Below are 21,162 nucleotides of genomic sequence, written 5' to 3'. Positions count from 1 at the left end.
ACAATCATGGACTTGACCTTCCAACATGTAGACTTGGGTTCTTGAGTGATGACCTAGAGTAGGGCTATATACTCAACTCTGTCAGCACATTACAAGAGTTCCCACTCTCCCTGCTTATTTTTATCTTGACATTGGAACCGTTCTTATGTAGTGTGAGGGCTAACCCAAACATTTTAGGTGTATCAGGGAGTAACCATAAAACACAAAAGGTGGTGGCCTATGCAGACAACATTTTTTTTTTAACAACAGTATTTTACATCATAAGCCCAATTTTGTCTCTCCAAAACATACTGGCAGAATTCTCCCTCCCCATGGTTTTCTTGCAAATTCTCAAACATCTAAGGGCCCTTAATATCTTCTTCCCCGAAAAGGCCATGCCCTGCCTGCTGGAAAACTTTGCATTCAAGCAGTAAGATTAGACCTTTAAATACTTGGGATCCAACATTCCTCAAGACCCGTCCAAAGTTTTGCAGTTCATTTTACTCATGTCTTAATGGCAACAGCTCAAGAACTCTTGGTTTGCAGAAATGATATGCTATAGCTGCTTTGTTTTTTGATGTACATTGTACAGAGTATTTGAAGTGCCCTGCATCTAATGTTGTTTTTGAATTGTCCAAACATTTTCACCATCTTTCTGATCAGACTTTTTTTTTTTTTTCCTGTACCACCAATCACTATTACTCCCATCATATCACCTTTATCACTGTTTCACCCATGGCCAAATTCATAATTTAATGCATAGCCCAGTCCTCTTTCATCCACTCTTTTATTATAGATGTTCCTCGTTCTCTTTTCTCTAGCACTTCCCCAGTTTCACAAACTTCTTGATTCTATGTACACTCATTTCCCCAATTCGACTAATTCATCATTCAGCTGATTTTTTAATCTCCCTTTTATTAATTTCATCACAGATATTTCCCATTCCCTTCTCCAGCACTTCTCCTCATTTCTCAACCCCTCTGGCTCTATGCACACTTATTTTAATGTTATTTACTTTCATTCACATACTTAGCTGCTATGTTGCAATTTACATCAATAACTCTGCCTGCCAGACTCCCTTCCATCTCTCATGCACCTGACATAGATCAGCCCCTATCGTCAATCATAGCAGTGCACACAGGCTTCCCCTGTTCTGTCAGTGTCCTCAGATCTTCTATCCTCCTTTTCCCAGTGCCAAATCTAGTGTTAAACTTGTAACGTAATGTGCATCACCATCCCACCCCCATTACTCTAACTCTGGCTCTTACACCAACTGGCTGTTTTTTTAACTTTCTTCCTGGGATATCTGGGTAACTTCATTACCTTGGGTCTCATGAATTATGTTTTTGAGAACTCTGACTTTTTTTTAACACCCTCCTTGCCTGCTTTTTTCGACAATTAGAGATTTGAACTTTTTTTTTCTGAGCCTGCTCTCATGTTTCATCAATTGACTTTTAAAAACACTGTTGCCTCTATTTTACCTCAGTCTGTTATCTCATATTGGTTTCTAAGTCATATATGGTCTATTACTTTTGGTTGTTTTGTCTTTTTTGTTCTACAGTATATGTTACTTCAGCGTGCTAACTGTTTCATTCTTGCTTTTCTGATGTGAATGGAAATGACCCTCAAAGACACTCTACCCTGACTGTCAAGTTTACACCCTCCTTGGTTACAAATACAGATAAGCTGAATTGCCCTGAGTTTGATTCAAGCAGAATTCAGCCAACTTCAAAGAAGTTTGCATGCCAAATTTGAACCCCAGTGAATTTTTTTCAGAACCAAGTCTGTCAAATGAAAATTGCCAATTTTCCAGGCTTATAGGCAAGGGGTTGTAAACAAATACATAAGAGGGTGGGCACTGCCCTTTGGAACATGTATCAATGCCTTTTTTTATTCTATTTATTTCTGCCAGGGTGATTTTTTAAAATGTTTAGAGGGGAACATTAACCACTTCTGCCCCGGACTATTTTGCTGGTCAAAGACCAGACCACTTTTTGCGATTCGGCACTGCGTTGTTTTAACTGACAATTGTGTGGTCATGCGACGTTGCTCCCAAACAAAATTGGCGTCCTTTTTTTCCCACAAATAGAGCTTTCTTTTGGTGGTATTTGATCACCTCTGCGGTTTTTATTTTTTGCGCTATAAGCAAAAATAAAGCAACAATTTTGAAAAAAACACATTATTTTTAACTTTTTGTTATAATAAATATCCCCAAAAATATATAAAAAAAAACATTTTTTTCCCTCAGTTTAGGCCAATATGTATTCTTCTACATATTTTTGTAAAAAAAAATCGCAATAATTGATTATTGATTGGTTTGCGCAAAAGTTATAGCGTTTACAAAATAGGGGATCGTTTTATGGCATTTTTATTAATATTGGCGTAATGGCGGCGATCAGCATTTTTTATTGTGACTTTATGGCGGACACATCGGACATTTTTGACACATTTTTGGGACCATTGTCATTTATACTATATAAATGCAGTGATTCCTGTGTAAATGACACTGGCAGTGAAGGGGTTAACCAGTGGGTGGCAGTTAAGGGGTTAAGTGTTCCTAGGGGTGTGTTACTAACTGTGGGGGGCTGGGCTTTCATTTAGTGAACACTGATCTCTGCTCCAATCACATGGAGCAGAGATCAGCGTCATTAGTTGCTAGGCAGAACAAGGAAATGCTGTTTACAACAGCATTTCTCCGTTCAGCCGCCCCGTGAGACGATCGCAGGTATGCCTGCGGTGATCGAGTCTGCTGGATCCGCGACCGGACTCATGGGGGTCCCGACCGGCATGCGAGCGTGCCGGCGCACTCACGATGGCAGGGCGGCATTAAAGATTGGACGTACCTGTATGCCAATATGCCTGTCCGTGCCATTCTGCCGACGTACATCGGCGTAAGCCGGTCGGAAACGGGTTAAAAATACCCAATTAATTTAAATGCCATGCCTGTGGGGGCCCTAATCCTGCCTGTGAAGTAATTCATGTATGTGATGTACAGAACTTGCTGCAGCAGCTCTGACATTTACAAAGAAAAATGTGTTTAAAATTAAAAACAATCCTCCAAGGGCCAGTTATTTATTTTGGGGGACCTTTAGAAGGGTCTGTGTGCTGTTTCTTGCTTTCTTTTTTTTTTTTTTTAAGAAGCTAGTATCTTTGTTTTCTGTGTAAGGCCCCTTTCACACTTGTGCACCTTTTCCCACAACTTTGGACATCAAAGTCACATGACAAGTCATACCCCATGATTCCCAACGATAACCATTCATATCTGTGCAACTTCCCTGTACTACTTTTGTTCGACTTTGATGCGAGTTTAAGTCTATAGACCTCAAGTTTACACAGGCATTCCCTGAAATCTTGGCAAAATCGCGGCCACAAAATTGTGTGACTTTCAAGCCGTTTGCTCTAGCACATTATACAACAAGAATGAAAAAAAAAAAAGTGTAGAGTCCCCTCCAACATACTTACCAGACCCATTTAGGCTGGTATACATTTTAAAGTGGTTGTAAACCCTTACAACACACTTTGACCTACAGGTAAGCCTAGATTAAGGCTTACCTGTAGGTCCAAGAAATACTACACGGTTTAGAAGATATTTGCCAAAAGACAGGCACCACTGTCTATGGCACATGCGCTGTAGACAGCGGCGCGCAGGCACACTGAGTGCGGCACCCGTCAACGGCGATATGCCGCGTGTGGCGGCTCCCGTGCACATGCACGGGAGTGACATCACGCGGCTTCGCCGAATGACAGCGGTGGAGCGGCGAGACCCACCGAGAAGATGGATGCGCTGGATTACAGGGGACAGCGATGACTTCGCTGGCTCCTGTGTCAGGTAAATGACACATAATGGGCTACTATGCAATGCATAGTAGTCCATTATGCTTTACCTTTGCAGGGAGTGAAAGAGGAAGTAAACCCATCAGGGTTTACTTCCTCTTTAAGGAGTATCCCATGCAAAAAATGTGAGGTCCAGCTAAAAATCCAGGCCAGGTCCTTAAACTGAGCCTGCAGCCTGGCTGGACAGGAAAAGTGGTTGGACATGCATGCACCCACTCCAAAACCATACCAGACCATATGCCCCCTCAGCATGGGGGACATGGGAGGATTCCTTAGTGCCTTGTCCATATGTTTCTGAGGGCAAGGTCCTCTTCCCCAGAACCCTGCCTGGTGGTTGCGGGGGTCTTCAGGCAGGAGGCTTATTGGAATCTGAATAGGAGTAATAAGGGGGGTCCTCAGATACCACCCCTACATGAATGAATATGGAGTAAATCACAGGTGTAATTAGAACCTTCGGGCCCCGGTGCAAGAAACCATGATGGCCCCCCTGCCCCCCTTCGTCCCCCTTTCCATTGGAGCTCCGGGCTTCCAATTTTGGGAGGGTGTCCTATCAGTGTCCATCAATGACTCCTATCAGTGCCCATTAGTGCCCCATATCAGTGCCCATCGATGGCTCCTATCAGTGCTCATTAGTGCCTCATATCGTGCCCATTAGTGTCTCCTATCATCAGTGCCCATCAATGCCTCCTATCAGTGGTCATCAGTGCAGCCTATCAGTGCCCATTAATGCCTCCTATTAGTGTCCATCAATGCCTCCTATCAGTGCCCATCAGTGCCACCTATCAGTGCTCAATTCCCATCAGTGCTGCCTCTCTGTGCTCATCAATGCTGCCTATCAGTGCCACCTATCACTGTTCACCAATGCTGCCTATGAGTTCTACCTATTAGTGTTCATCAATGCCCATCAGTGCAGCCTATGAGTTCTACCTATCAGTGCCTATCAATGCCCATTAGTGCCTCCTATCAGTGCTCATCAGTGCAGACTATCATTGCCCATTAGTGCCTCCTATCAGTGCCCATTATTTCCTCCTTTCAGTGCCCAACAATGCCTCCTATCAGTGCTCATCAGTGCAGCCTATCAGTGCCCATGAGTGCCTCCTATCAGTGCCCATGAGTGCCTCCTATCAGTGCCCATGAGTGCCTCATATCAGTGCCCATTAGTACCTCCTATCAGTGCCCATCAGTGCCTCCTATCAGTGCCCATCAATGTCTCCTATCAGTGCCCATTAGTGCCTCCTATCAGTGCCCATCAATGCCTCCTATCAGAGCCAGCAGTTTCTATCCCCACCTCAGTCCGTCCTCTCTCGTATGGGATGAGAGAGGACACAGCTTATCTGCTTCCTCTTCTCCCCCCTCCCCTCTCCTGTGTGCTCCGCGGAAAGTGTGAGTTAATTAGCTTCATACTTCACTGCCTGGGGAGCACACACCGGAGAAGGGAGAGGTGGAGAAGATGAAGCAGATCAGCTGGGTCCCCTCTTATCCCATGCAAGAGAGGATGGACTGAAGGGGAGATAGAACTGTCAATGGCAGCTCTGTGCTGTTCCATGAGATACACGCTCAGAGCCATGCGACTAGCAACCCCACTGGGCCCCCCCCCCCCCCGACAGTGGCAGAATGCCAGGGCCCCCTTGCAATTGTGACTGCTGTGACCCTAGTAGTTCTGCCACTGGAGTACATAGCAATTCTACTTAATCACAAAAAGTAACCTAGAAATAAAGACATCCAAGCATCTGACAAGTCCTTTATTGAAAACTTTTTAAAAAAAAGTCCCACATTGTAAAATCTGTAATCAATCGTGAGCCTGCCAACTCGCTGAAATAAAAATTCTGATGACTCTGCCCACATGACAGATTCCCTTATATACAGTATCTGTCATAAACTATGTATGGGAAGGGGCAGGGAGAGTGGTGACATCATTGACCAAATATGACCAGTGACCATGATTCATATTTGAATAGTGATGTCACTGCAATCCAAGCCTCTTTGTTTAAATAGCAGAGATTCCCGGTGATGTCAGTAGTTCCTAGGGATGCAGTGGTTGCAAGCATCTTTGGCTTCCTTAAGAACTAGTGATGGCAGGAAGCTATCATTATAGAAGTGGTATTAATAGTGATTATATACTGTATACAATTTTAAGCTCTTGCCAAACAGGGGACCGAATGGGCAAATGTTTGAGTGTTCACACAAATGCCTAAACACCGCCAAAGTTCAGTCAACCATAACCCTTAGTGATATGCACATGACAGTGGTTCTAATCCATCTACACTCTACCCAAAGCAAAAATGGTTTGCCTTTAATATACAGTACATTTTAAGGCTTCTGAGATTTGTGATGCTTTATGTAATATTTTACTGCCTATTATTTAAAAAAAAGAAACCGGGATGTATTTGATATTATGTTTGCATAATCAATTATAGTATGCCTATTGGTCAGTATCAATAGAAATAATGCCAATAACAAACTTTCTTTAGATTTGCTGTAATTTTTTTTTGTTCTTCATCATATGTAAACATTGAATATTTAGCCACAGTGCTTAGCATATTATATTTCATGCACTACAGGTGGAGTTGGCCAAAGAGGAAAGGTGTGAATTTCATCCCTTCCTGTCACCTCGCAAAGTTATCATAAAAGCTGGAAAAATAAGCGGTATAGAATTTGTGCGTACAGAACAAGATGAGGATGGAAACTGGATTGAAGATGAAGATCAAGTTGTTCAGTTAAAAGCAGAAGTTATCATCAGTGCCTTTGGATCTGTACTAAGTGATCCCACAGGTAAAATAATTACATATTCCATACTGATGAAGATGTAAGAACATATTTTGAACATTTTACTGTGGGCTATCTATATTGAGTTGTTAAATTTATAGAGTAGCAAACAGATAAAATTGAAGGAATTCGCTCAAATATTAAATCAAATAGTGAATATTGAATTCAGTCGAATTACATTTTATAAGTGAGATTTCTGACAATCTAATAAACTTCCTGAATTTGTAAATAAACGAGATAAAGATAAAAAACTTCTGAAAAATATACACTATACATTTTAGAAATCTGACCTCCACAAATTGCCTCAACGCTGGACAAATCAGGGGCAATTCATGCCCACTAGTCAAAATTGATCTGTACAGAATGGTTTTCTAAAAGAGTAAGATCCTATATAAAAGCTTCTCTGACAGAGGGTACCCAAAGAGAAATCCTATAAAATAATTTATTAAAGCGGAGCTCCACCCAAAAAGGGAAGTTCCCGCTTTAATAACTTTGACAGGCACCTGCTTCTCACTTACATTCTGAGAGGCACTCGGAAATGGAAATTTCCCCCCCCCCCCGCAGTCTTCTAGGACACTGACAGGTTCCAGAAGACTGAATCCACCAATCATGATGCACAGCACGACTTGTGCAAGCGTGGTGGGCAACCAGCTGTGAAGTTGTCACATCCGGGTGCCCATAGTGAAGATGCCGTCACTGGGGACCGAAGACAGTGGGTAAGGCCAACTGGGATGAGCACACCGCTGGATCTGGACAGGTGAATGGCTGTTTTTTAAAAGTCAGCAGCTACAGTTTTTTGTAGCTGCTGACTTTTATTTTTTTCACAGGTAGCTGGAACTCCTCTTTAAAGTAAAGGACAGAACCAGGTAATCTCTGTTGTCAGCATGAAAAACAGAATGTAAAGATACTGTATTACTAATATGGACATACTCTCATCAATTGGAAAAAGATTTTTAGAATCCTAAAAATGTACTGGTCTGTCATTTTGGACAAAAAGGATCTAAAGAAAATGTTTTTCAAAAAAACATGGAGTGAAATATAGGAGTGCTAAAAACCTAAAGGGCTTCCTAGTTTACATATTCATCAAAAAGACAAACACAAAAATAGAGTTACCATGGGCCTCTTGGCTGTTTTTCTGATTAATGCTCTTCTTGCCCAGCCTGTCAGTTTAGGTGGACAGCCATGTCTTCGTAAGTTGTGCCATACTCTTTCCATTTTCAGATGATGAATTGATCAGTGCTCTGTGAGATGTTCAAAGCTTGGGATATTTTTTATACTCTCAATCTGCTTTACATTTCTCCACAATTCTATCCTTGACCTGTCTGGTGTGTTCCTTAGCCTTAATGATGCTGTTTGTTCCCTAAGGTTCTCGAACGAACCTCTGAGGGCTTCACAGAACAGCTGCATTTATACTGAGATTAACTTACACGCAGGTGGACTCTATTTACTAATTACAGTAGGTGCCGCCGATATTGTGTTTCCAGTGTGATCCTGTCGCACTGGTTCCCGGCGATAGGCCTCTCTAACCAGCGCGATCCCGTCGCACTGGTTCTCGCGCTGGCTGCAATAGGAAAATTTAATTTTCCTATAGTAGCGAGTGAGCTAGCGAGCGAGCGAGAGAGCGGCGATAATGTTGCCTCACTAATGAAGCCTGCATGCCTTCGGGGGCATACCAGGCCCTTAGGTCTGGTGGGGATTTTAAGGGGAATCTCCTACGCCAAAAAAAACAGCGTGGGTTCCCCCCAAAATCCATACCAGACTCCTATCCAAGTACGCAGCCCGGCAGGTCAGGAAAGAGGGTGGGGACGAGCGAGCGCCCCCCCTCCTGAGCCACACCAGGCCGTGTGCCCTCAACATGGGGGGTGGGTGCTTTGGGGGAAGGGGGCGCCCTGTGGCCCCCCACCCCAAAGCACCTTGTCCCCATGTTGATGACCGACAACCCACCATGGCCGTTGGTTGTTGGGGTCTGCGGGCGGGGGGCATATCGGAATCCGGGAGCCCCCTTTAATAAGGGGGCCGTCGGGTACCGGCCCCCCACCCTATGTGAATGAGTATGGGGTACAATGTACCCCTACCCATTCACCTGTGAAAAAAAAAAAAAAAAAAACACAACACACAAGGTTTGAAAATAATTTATTGCACTGCTCCGGGGGTCTTCCGTCTTGGGGGGTCTTCTCGCCGGACTCCTCCGCTATCTTCTGCTCTTTTACTAGCTCTTTTACTAGAGGAGGAGCCCGGCTTTCTTTCTTCGCCGCCACCCGGGGTCTTCTTCCGACTTCGGGGGTCTTGTCCCCCTCTTCGGTTCTTCCTGCTGGGCCTCCGCTTTCTTCCTTTAGCTCTTTTACTAGTGGAGACCCGGTCTTCCGTCCTCACCGCCCCTTCTTCCGACTTTGGGGGTCTTGTCCCCCTCTTCGGTTCTTCTTGCCGGGCCACCGCTTCTTCTTCCAGCACTTTTACTAGCGGTGGCCTGGTCTTCTGTTGCCACCGCCTTCCGTTCTTTTTCTTCTTTTGGAGATGTTGACTCAACGCTCTCTCCGGCCGCAATGCCAGGGATGCGGTGTGCGGCGACTTATATAGGGACAAGGGCCGGGGTCACCGGTTGATGTCACATGGTGACCCCACCCCCTTATGATGTCACAGTCCGTGTGACATCAACCGGTGACCCCGCCCCTTGTCCCTAAATGCTCCTACTGTATTTAGGTAAAATAATCAGACTTTTAAGGAGGAGGATCCTAGAACAGTGATGGCAAACCTTGGCACCTCAAAAGATTTGGAACTACATTTCCCATGATGCTCTGCAGTCCTAATGTCCAAATCAAAAGAGGAAAAACAGTTGCTAGACATGTGCGAGACAAACACAATAGTAAACATTTGGTTTGAGAAAGTTTTGGTTTGAGAAAAAGGATTTAACTAAACCCTTGCTCTCTGTTGATATTGCCAGATACCTGTTGATTCAGATATGCAGTGTCATTTTCACTTCCTATGAGCTGGACAAAAATGTAAACAATCTGATCTCTTTTATGTAAACAACTCCCTAACACCCTGTAAAGGAGTTAAAGAGGGAATGACATGCTTGAAGTCCAGCCTGGTTGACAAACATGGCTCCTTCTATAGATACATAATCTTTGTATAGTACAGATTGGGAAATAGAGTGTAAACCAATATCAGTGCTGCTTAAAGTCTGTCCATTTGTTCTACAATAAAGAGAAAAAGTACTGTTATCTGGACAGTTTTTTTAACTTACTTTTAATAATGATATGATCCCTGTGATAGGATGAGGAGGCTTATGTGGCTGTCTATGGTACTGTAGACTTCTTCTGAGGAGCTCCTTTAGTGCAATCATTTTTTTGAGTTGGAAAGTATAGTTTCTGCAGTTCACATTTACATAGTTACATAGTTAGTAAGGTTGAATAAAGACACCAGTCCATCCAGTTCAACCTGAGTGAGTGTGGGTGCGTGTCCTCAATTGTCCCTATCCCTGTACATTGTGTCTCATTAAGATGCTCATCTATTATATTATTATTTATTTAAGGTACCCATATAGCATATCCCGTTAATTTCCGCAGCGCTCCGCATATACATTGTACACTCACATTGGTCCCTAGCCTCAAGGAGCCCACAATCCAAGGTCCCCAACTTACATTCATATACTAGGGCCAATTTTGGACAGAAGCCAATTAACCTACCAGCACGTCTTTGGAGTGTGGGAGGAAACCCACGCAGGCATCGGGAGAACATGCAAACTACAGGCAGGTAGTATTGTGGCTGGGATTCGAACCAGCGGACTTTTTTACCTCTAGGCGAGAGTGTTACAAAACTACCCACTACACCACTGTGCAAATTTTTGGGCATGCCATGACGTAAAGATTTTCCAAATGTCAAACCATGCTATATATGTCAAACTTTAAACAGCAAAAGTGTGTTTCTTGGGTCAAAATCACCAGTATAGAGTTCAAGAAATAAAGTCAAGTTAGATTAATGTTGTGCCCATCTAGCTCTCTTATGTTATTGGTAAATTGGTATATCAATGACTAGCTGACTAATATAGGTCAATCAAACTTAATATAAAAAGGCACCAATCATTCTTCATCTATATTAGAATTTCTTTTCATCTATATTTTCCAAAGAAATATTATGTTACTTTGGTTCATAAGAACAAAGGACATGATTGACGTATAGTACAATAAAAATACTATTGTTTCATCATTTCTTTTCATCTGACTTCTAAAGGTAATTTGGATCATAAAAGTACAGTAATTTCAAACTCCTATAGAGTACCTGTCTTGACCAGCCAAAAAAACACATATTTGTAATAAATTCATATTAAAGGTTTTTTAAATTTCATTCTTCCCAGAATTTCAGTGTAATATTTTGGAGAATTTCAAATGGAATATGCTGTGCATTTTGTTGATACATTCTACAACAAAGTATAAAATCTTTATATATGTTGTGTGTAGTCTTATATGATGAGCTTAATCCTAATTCATTTGTCATCTGGTATTAGTGCTCAGAGTGTGCCATATCTCACTTGAGTGCTAGAACAGACATACATACAAAGATGCTGCTTGCAGGACTCTTTTTCCAATCCTGCAAGCACACCGCACCCCAAACTTTCACACTAGGGAGGCTTGAGAGGCGCTTTTCAAGTGCTTTACAGGTGCTATTTTTAGAGCTAAAATGCCTGAAAAGCGCCGCAGTGTGAAAGGGATCGAAGTGTCAAAAAGAGTGCTAGATGCATGTTTCTGATGCCAAATTTCCCACTAGCACAGGGACTCAGCAAATCAACAGCTTTGTACCTCTGTACAATATTAACTGAATGGTGCTGCATCATTTGTGACTATTAATTAAATTCATTATCTGCATTAACGGCTTTCCAATTGCCTCACGCAGATATACTGCGGCAGAAAAGCATGTACAGGCAGATTAATATACCTGTACATTGCCCTTTAAGAGGCGGCTTATGGGCACACACCCTCCCGGAGCTCCGTGAATGCGGCCGCGGGTCTTGCGGACTTGATGTCTGCGGGGATACCCGCGGTCGTCTCACAGGGAGAAAGAATGGGGAAATGCTAATGTAAACAAGCATTTCCCCTTTCTGTCCAACGACACTGTCACTGATCACAGCTCCCCGGGAGTGGTGATCAGTGTCGTGTCACACACAGCCCCACAGTTAGAAGCACTCCCTAGGACACACTTAACCCCTACAGCGCCACCTAGTGGTTAACCTATTCACTGCCAGTCACATTTACACAGTAATCTGTGCATTTTTAATTGCACTAATCGCTGTATAAATGTGAATGGTCCAAAAATTGCGCCAAAAGTGTCCAATCTTTCTGCCATAATGTCGCAGTCATGAAAAAAATCGATGATCCCTGCTATTAGTAGTAAAACAAAATTTTTTTAATAAAAATTATATAAAACTATCCCCTATTTTGTAGACGCTATAACTTTTTCTCAAACCACTCAATAAACACTTATTGCAATTTTTTTTTTTACCATAAATATGTAGAAGAATATGTATTGGCCTAAACTGAGGAGAAAAAATGTTTTTTAATATATTTTTAGGGGATATTTATTATAGCAATAAGTAAAAAATATTGAGTTTTTTTACAAAATTGTCGCTTGTTTTTGTTTATAGCACAAAAAATAAAAACCGCAAAGGTGATCAAATACCACCAAAAAAAGCTCTATTTGTGGTAAAAAAAATTATGTCAATTTTGTTTGGGTACAATGTTGCACGACTGCGCAATTGTCAGTTAAAGCGACACAGTGCCGAATCACAAAAAGTGCTCTGGTCCAGGAAGGGGTAAAATCCTCCGGGGCTGAAGTGGTTAAGCCAGAGATGCATTGACAACTGAAAGCCTGACATGAGCAAAATTCACCTATTTCCTGAAAAAAAATATTTTTTCATCAAGGAAATGTATAGTTTTGACCATTGTATGAACTTGGACAGTGATAATGGCATTGTCTACTGAAGATTACTATTTTAATACAGAAACATGTCTGAATGTGGAGCATTCAGTGTAAAATGTAAGTGTTGTTGGCTTAGAGGCAACCAAAAATAACACTAAGCCTCATACTATGTCACATCCCCGAGCACAACAAATTTATTGCACATAACTAATGCACTGTCACATACAAAGCATACGTTGTCACACTGGATACTAAGCTTCTTTCCCTGGTGTACTTGTGAAACTGATAAACTCTGAGCATTCTGCCAAGTTGGAATCTCTTGGGGAAAAAAAAAAATCCCAGCATTGAGATAATATAAAGAAATTATCGTCCTTCCAGGCCACTGATGAATCATACGCAGAACCATATGGGCAATCTGGTATTACATCTGCCTCTAGCAGACTGACTCTGTACATAAACAGGTGTTCACTTTCCAGTCCTACAAATATGTGAAACCCATATATAGTTAGCTTTTAAAAATACGAAACAGCTATGTTAAACTGTTTTATTTAGGAATTGTTTACAGTAACTACAAGTGTAAAAAACATGTTGATTCAGACCATTGTTTTAAAAAAAAAAGTTTTGATAGAATTTTCAAAAAGGAGGTTTGATACTTGAAGTTTGTAATGGGTTTTGTGATATTTACCTATAAGGGCTCATAAGCATGAACTCTGGATATACATTTTCCTTTCTAGGTCCTACATCAGTGTTTATATGGTTGATAGATAGGAGTTTGCTCAGGGAAAACACTGAAATGAACAAGAGTCAAAGGCAACAGAAGCATCTGTCAACATCAGGGCTAGGATTTTCTGTGATTGGGGCCCATAGCAAGACCATTAGGGGGCACCATGTCTTTCTAATCTCTTTATCAAAAGCAATGTAGACCGTGAAAAGCATTTCATAGCATTTGCACAGTGGTTGCCAAATGTTAGATACAGTTATTCAATTGAAATGTATTTTCAAATGTTATTGATACCTGTTCCTATCCCTTGTGTTTCTTGGCCCCAGTGAAGTCTTGTGGACTCTATTGCCATGTACACACGACCAGACTTTTCGTCGGACTAGGTCCGGCGGAATGAATTCCTCGGATATTACGATTGTGCATGGGCTCCAGCAGACTTTTTTTACCCCCGACGGACTCGAGTCTGGTTGAAAAATCCATTTGTGTGTATGCTAGTCCGGCAGATGAAAACCGACGCTAGGACAGCTATTGGCTACTGGCTATGAACTTCCTTATTCTAGTCCGGTCGTACATCATCAAGTTCGAATCCCTAGGATTTTGGTGTGCTTGTGTGTGACCAAGTCATTCATTTAGAAAGTCCGTCGGAACTCCGCTGAAAGTCTGTTGGGAAGACTGTCGGACCTAGTCCGTCAAAAAAGTCCAGTCGTGTGTACGCGATCCTTGAGAAATACTTATTATGCTGCACATAACAAAGGATATGCTTTCTGAAAGCTCGCATGCATTTTGTGTTTGGCTCAACACCACATGAGAAGGCATCCACCGTGATGTTATTACCCTAATAAATACAGTATGTAAGATACTTCCTTATATGTGTAACATTTAGTAAAGAAATATGTGCTTTCTTATTAAAAACTGATTGGCTTAGCAATGGCTAAGAATATGCTAATTTCTTATAAAACGTATTTATTTTTATTTATTTTTTAACAGGAGAAGGCATTTTGTATCATATAACTACCCTTGGCTTCAGGGAGTAAGGGTCTCACTGATTTTTTTTTTTTGTTTTGTTTTGGTGGGTACATTGACACTCAAGGATGCTGGAAGTAAACTTGAAAAATGTTGTCATATTGACACAGTGAACCGGGTTCAATGAAGCATAGTGCCTCTGCCATGTGTGAACCCTGGCTTGAAGCAAACTAGCTAGGAATGCTCATCTCTAGTTGTGACATAAAGAGCAAATCCAGGCAACAAGTGAAAACTCAGTGAGTGTCTAATGCTATTCAAGTGGACAACAAATATGCTCAAGTTAGAACATTAATTTGATTTACTTTAATCTGACATTTCTTAATCTATTTCAAAATAAGCAAAGCACACCCTGCTTAATAGAAGTACAGCTGTTACAACTGTAAAGGGCCTGAGGCCCACCCAGGCCAGAAGAAGGCAGGACGGGTGAAGGGGAGTTGTGCTGTGCATTGCAGAAATGATCTCACAGCATGTGCTCTCTGTGGCATTGAGCTCAGACATCAAGCTCTACTGCCACCTCTGGCTACTATGTGCACCCCTTGTTTACTGGGCTTTTCTGTGTCAGCAACAGGTCAGCTTTGTGAAAACGAGGTGGGACCAGGTAGGAAGAAATTCTTTACAAGTAGGGGCTGTGAAGGAAAGGGAGGGGTGCTGTTTATGTACAGGGAGGGGCCAGAGCCTTGTGTGTTTACAGATTTGTGTATGTGTGGGGCTGACATATATACTGTATACAGGTGTGTGTGACTGGTCTGGCATATATACAGGCAGTGAAAGTGCACCCATTAAGGGCGCATGGTCTCTGCCTCCTCTCTCCAGCCACCCACCTCTATGTGTCATGGATAGATTCATGCATTGCATTTCATGACTCTATCCATGGCCACTGTAGCCACCCCCTATTCAGACATACGGCCCCTTTTCTGGTGCCAGGCACCTGAATTACAGTGGCGAGCATGTATTTCTGAAGCACCTGATCAGAGCCATAGGCTTTATTAGGCTTCAAAAAGGGTGACCTGCGAGTGCAAAGCATTGCACTCGCAGTTCACCCAGGTGTGTTAGAACAGCTGTTCTATCACTGGACCGCCTCTCTGCCAATCAGGAAGCGCAGGTTTGTTATCGTCACTTGATGAGCTAAAATGACAGGTGCTGTGATTGGATGCCTATCAGGAGGAGGAGAGGAGATGCATGGAGGACACAGCTCGCCACCATCACCCGCTGTCCCACCGAGATAGGGTAAGTGGCAGGCAGGCAGCAAGTGGGTGGGGGGGGGTCACAGTGTTAACTTTTAAATGGGCAGGTGTGTGTGGGGGCTGACATATATACAGGGGTGAGGGGGGCTGACCTATATACAGGTGTGAGGGGGAATGACATATATACAGGTGTGTGGGGGGACTGACATATATACAAGTGTGTAAGGGGACTGACATATATACAGGTGTGAGTGGGGCTGACATATATACAGGTGTGTGGAGAGCTGACATATATACAGGTGTGTGGGGGGACTGACATATATACAGGTGTGAGAGGGGCTGACATACATACAGGTGTGAGGGGGGGCTGACATATATACAGATGTGTGGGGGTCTAGAATATATACAGGTGTGTGGGGGGACTGACATATATACAGGTGTGTGTGTGTGTGGGGGGGTTTGACATATATACAGGTGTGCGGGGGACTGACATATATACAGGTGTGCGGGGGACTGACATATATACAGGTGTGAGGTGGAGCTGACATATACACAGGTGTATGTGGTGGGGGCTAGCATATATACAGGTGGGTGGGGGACTGACATATATACAGGTGTGTGGGGGGCTGACATATATACAGGTGTGATCAAGGCTGACATATACACAGGATTGAAGGGAGCTGAGTGCGTACAGGTGGGGGCCTGGTGTGCGGATTTGGTAGGATGGCCCATGGGCAAGCGCTGGGGAATGTTGGTGGTCAGTCTGGGGGGGGGGGCAGGCCTAAAGCTGTGTAAGGGGCCCAAAATGCCCTGTTCCCAACAAAAATTCTAGTGCAGATCTAGGCTATGATAAACATTATACTTTATTCTAGGATCACCAGATTATGAGCAAAATGGAGTGGTGTTAATTGGTGCATACAGAAAGGTCTGAATACATAACTAAACTATTTAGCATGTAGGCTGTGCTCCTTGTATGCATCTCAAAATTTAGTTTTTACATTTGACTCGAGTGTGCCTTTTAAATAAACTTAATTATGATGCCACCATATTCCAAACAGGTATAGAATGCAGCCCTTTAATCATGAATGTACAGTATATAAAGCACTGCAATAATTGTCTGTGCTATAGAAGTACCATAAATTAATAAAAATACCATTTGAATTCTACAATTTCCACATTGCATTTCAAATATTTCTAGCCTACGCTTGAAGGTTGTAAATATAGTTTGTAAAGATATTTGCTTCTTGTAAATCTGTGACACATATTCACTATGCCCTGTTAGTAGGCATTGCTTTGTCACACATTTCACAGAGCCAGCCTTCTGAACTACAGAGGTGCTGAGAGGAGGAGTTTCAGGAGGCAGTAAAGGAATCACTGCTTGCAGGCAGCAAGGTACCATGGGATATGTAGTCTTTAGATATTGAAAGCAAACGGCAGAGGAGGAGATGCAAAGCATGCAGGGAATCCAGGCAGTTGTGGAAAAAAGATGGCCAGCAGACAAGCAGAACTCACAGTTGTAAGGATTTTTTTTTTTTTAAAGTAAGCTTATATTGGATTAGACATGGCTATTGTTTGTATTACAATGCTGATGTTATCAAGTGAAAGTGTTTTCGGGGACCACAGATCTTCTTTAAGTATTTCTTTAAAAAATATTCTTGAGAGACTTGAAAGATGATATCTTTTTTTTTTTTTTTTTTTTTTTTTTGAGCTACTTCAGCGAGTTCATCTGCGAGGTGCCAATCAACTTAGCGATCATATTAGTTTTCCTCGTCTTCACGTCACATCATTGTAGCTCGTCTTTTTTCCTTCAATTACAATATTTTTTATTGAGGTTTCCACATATACAAAGAAACAAATTAAAAGGGCAGGGTAGCGTAGCCTAATATATACTGAGGTGTAGGATATAGTGCAATTGAGTAAAACGTGGACATGTCTTCAATCGCGTTTGGGCTTGAAAGGTAAGTGTGTTGCTAGTAATAGGCGAGGGGTGGTGGCGTCGACCCCACACCTCGACGCCCCAGCTAGAAGATGTGTTGTGGGGCGGGAGACGAAACCCCCCCTCCCCCGCTCTACACCAACATACACCTCCTCTTTCCTCTTATTCCCTTCTTTTTCTCTCTCTCTTTTCTCTCCTTTTTCTCTTCCTCCTCTCCTCGTTCCCCTTCCTTATCCTTTCTTTTCCCTTCTTTCCTTTCTTACTCTCCTTCTCTTGCCCTTCTCCTACCCTTCTTTAATTGAGATGCTTTTTATTAGGGGTTTTCCGCCCATGAATAGCGGTATTATACCATATAGAAAGGGAGAAAAGAGACAGGTTACATATCAAACAAATTGCTACGCTAAGACTACCGTACCACAGCTACTCATTAGTACCTCCCCTCGATACGCTTCCCCCCCCCCTATTCCCCCCAAGCCTCCCTCCCCACCCTAACCCCACCTCGAGCACGCAGCGCCGGCAACAACCGCCCCAATCGTAACCAGATAGCTATAACTGTTTAAGAGAAGGGGTAGAAAAGTCCACCCTAAAAAGAGTTCACCTAAAGGGGGGAGGGAAGATACTCCTCCCTACCCCCCGGCCAGCGGGTACTAAACCATTCTTGTGTTGGTCTCACTCCAAAGGGAACCCCATGTCACTCAGCCAAGGATACCATAATATCTCAAATTTTCTTAAATTATTTAACTTTATAAGCATTGCTCTCTCGCACCATATTAAAGAGTTAATTGCATTAACCCAATGTCCAATATCCGGGGGATTTTTAGCTTGCCAATTAATTGCTATCAGTCGCCTAGCTTGATATAGGCACTTTAAGACAGATGGCTTAATCGGCGACGGAATATTTGTCTCTGAAAGATGATATCTGATGCTAAAACAATTTTAGTGCCACCATGATAGAATAATAATAATAAATGAATTACATTAGGCAAATTCTCTCACTCTCATTTACTAATCAAGGCTAATTGGGTACCATGCAGAACCCTTCTTTTCTAGCTTAGACGACGTTAGATGAAGCTGAAAATAAAAAAAAATTAGACTCTACATCCTCTGACCGTATGCTGGATAGGTGATAGTCACTTGCATTTCATAGATAAGTGTTTTTTGGTGGTTTCTTGAACAGCAATAGATGAATAACCAAATTTGTAAATTGGATTCGGAGATGTATCATAAGTGTATTAATCAATATTTTAATTAAAACAATATAGGAAATCCCATAACTATTTAAACAGAACCTATGGCAGTGTTCTCTTTTTCTGCCTGTGATAGTAACCCTTTTTCTTGGAGTATTCAGTATGATCATAAGAAGATTAATGTAAGAGAAGTGGGAAACTTGGTAATTCTAAGGAGTTTTGCTGCATCTAGAACAGCACAAATGTTAGTAAGTGATAAGGAAGTGACAGGCTTAAAAGATTTGATAGAAAATGGAAAGCAGAGATACAGCTTTGGTAATATCCAGGTTGCAGAGTACAACAGAATAATTCCACCAGCCAGACTTTTAAGCAGCTGTTGAACCCTAAATATATTCATTTCTATATACATTTGTGTTAGGATTGCGTAGATTTTTCTGTAATGAAACACTGTTAGCACTCTCTATCTTCCAACCATATAAATAGAGCAGAATTTAATGGTACACTGTAGTCTAAATACCAAATTAAATTGTTAATAAATCTTCCATATGGAAATATAAAGAATACATATGGCAGCACAATCACTGTTTCCTGTTCCCTTTTTTATTCGGTCTTATTCAGCGTGTTGGGCCTTTCAAAGTCTACAGAAATGAGACAGGTAAGTAATATAATCCACCAAAAAGGTAGGGCTGGCTGCTAGCTCTGGCTCGCAACTGTGAACATGTAGACCATGGCCCTCCAGCTGCTGTGAAACTACAAGTCCCATCATGCCTCTGCCTTTGTGAGTCATGTTTGTAACTGTCAACCTTGCAGTGCATTATGGGACTTGTAGTTCCTCAACAGCTGGAGGGCCACAGGTTGAGCACCAATAATGTAGACCAAGTGAGAAAAATTAGCTGCATACCAACATCCATCCAACAGGTTTATTGAAAGACTGTCTCCAGGACTAAAACAACGGACCAAGGGATGGCGACATTTCACACATACATTGTGCTTCATTGTGTTTTTGAGGAAGCACAATGTGTGTGTGAAACATTGTCAACACTTGATCTGTTGTTTTAGTCCTAGTTGCAGTCTTTCAATAAACCTGTTAGACCACGGGTCTCAAACTGGCGGCCCTCCAGCTGTTGCGGAACTACAAGTCCCATCATGCCTCTGCCTATAGGAATCATGCTTCATGGGAATTGTAGTTCTGCAACAGCTGGAGGGCCACCAGTTTGAGACCCCTGTGTTAGACGGATGTTGGTGTTGCATGGTCTCCCTGGAGCCAACCCTACTCTCCCTACAATGGCTCACTCAATTGATTGACAGCAATTGGAGCCAATGGCTTCTGCTGCTGTGTCTTAGTGAATGAGGAGATAGAAGCCCAGGATAGCCGAGGCACCTGCGCACATCACTGTATGGAAAGGTGGCTCGGGTGAGTATTACAACTACTTTAATACTGCAAAGATCCAAAACAGTAGGTGTTAACCCTTTAACCACTTGTCTACTGGGCAATTTCCCCCCCTTTCCTGCCCAGGCCAATTTTTAGCTTTCAGCCCTGTCACACTTTGAATGACAATTGTGTGGTCATGCAACACTGTACCCAAATGACATTTTTATAACAAACAAAGCATTTTATAACAAATAGAGCTTTCTTTTTATGGCATTTAATCACCACTAGTTTTTTTATTTTTGCTAAACAAATAAAAAAAGACTGGACATTTTGAAAAAAAAAATTTTCATAGCTTGTTATAAAATTTTGCAAACAGGTAATTTGTTTCCTTCACTGATAGGCTGCACTGATGGGCACTGATAGGTGGCACTGATGGGCTCTGATAGGGGGCACCAAAGAGCACTGAGAGGTGGCACCGATAGGCACCGGTAGGCAGCACTGATAGATGAAATTGATTGAGGCACTGATGGGCAATGATTGGCAGCACTGATGAGCAGATAGGTGGCACTGGTGGATACTGATTAGCAGCACTGGTGGGCACTGATTAGCAGCACTTGCGGGCACTGTTGGAACCAATGTAACAGGAGTCGGTTATCGGCTTTCTTTATATATCATGCATCCTGTAATCAGCTGTCATTGGCTGACAGCTGATCGTGTGGTAAATGACCACTGTAATTGTCCCTTTAAATGGATCTGTGATAAGCCGAGTCTGAAGAACTGAACGAGAGCATGCCTTCCGCGCAAAGCAGGGGGCGCAATCATGGGACGACGTCCATGGATGCCCTTCTGACATTGAAAGCCCGCAATGTAGCTGTCTTTCGTCTATAGCGCAGGCGGCAAGCTGTTAAAGGGAACATTGAAAATGTACTGATGCTAAATAATAAATATTTGCCTGGTTTCTGTTTGTGAACAAACAGGCCGGGCATCCTGGATGACACCCTTGACTGAATATGCCTATGACTATGGTAATTGTTGGTTATCCTCGCGCTACAACGGTTGAACAAAAGAGCTAATATGGTTGCAGCAAAACACCGACAGAGGTGCAAACCCTCCACTCAAATTATAATAATGATAAAGAATGGTGTTGCGCTCCACACAAAAAAAAAAATAAAAAAAAAAAAATATATATATATATAAAAAGTTTTTGTTTTTTTTCTTTATCAACAAGAAAAACGGAAAGCGGATTT

At 42.3% G+C, this 21,162-nt stretch overlaps 1 protein-coding gene across 1 annotated transcript in view; it reads left to right on the top strand.

Annotated features, from left to right (window-relative positions):
- Nucleotides 1-21,162, top strand: part of DPYD (dihydropyrimidine dehydrogenase) — a 2,051,548-nt gene that overhangs the window by 1,044,628 nt on the left and 985,758 nt on the right. Inside the window, exon 11 of the mRNA XM_077452870.1 lies at nt 6,375-6,585. Coding sequence (XP_077308996.1) covers nt 6,375-6,585 — 211 coding nt within the window. The remainder of the gene's footprint in view (nt 1-6,374; nt 6,586-21,162) is intronic.

This window comes from Lithobates pipiens, unplaced genomic scaffold, assembly GCF_037356315.1.
Source record: "Lithobates pipiens isolate NorthernLeopardFrog02 unplaced genomic scaffold, aLitPip1_a1.2 Scaffold_23, whole genome shotgun sequence".
NCBI classification, from domain to species: Eukaryota; Metazoa; Chordata; class Amphibia; order Anura; family Ranidae; genus Lithobates; species Lithobates pipiens.
Note: the sequence above shows the minus strand (reverse complement) of the source record. Positions and strands in the feature narration are given on the sequence as shown.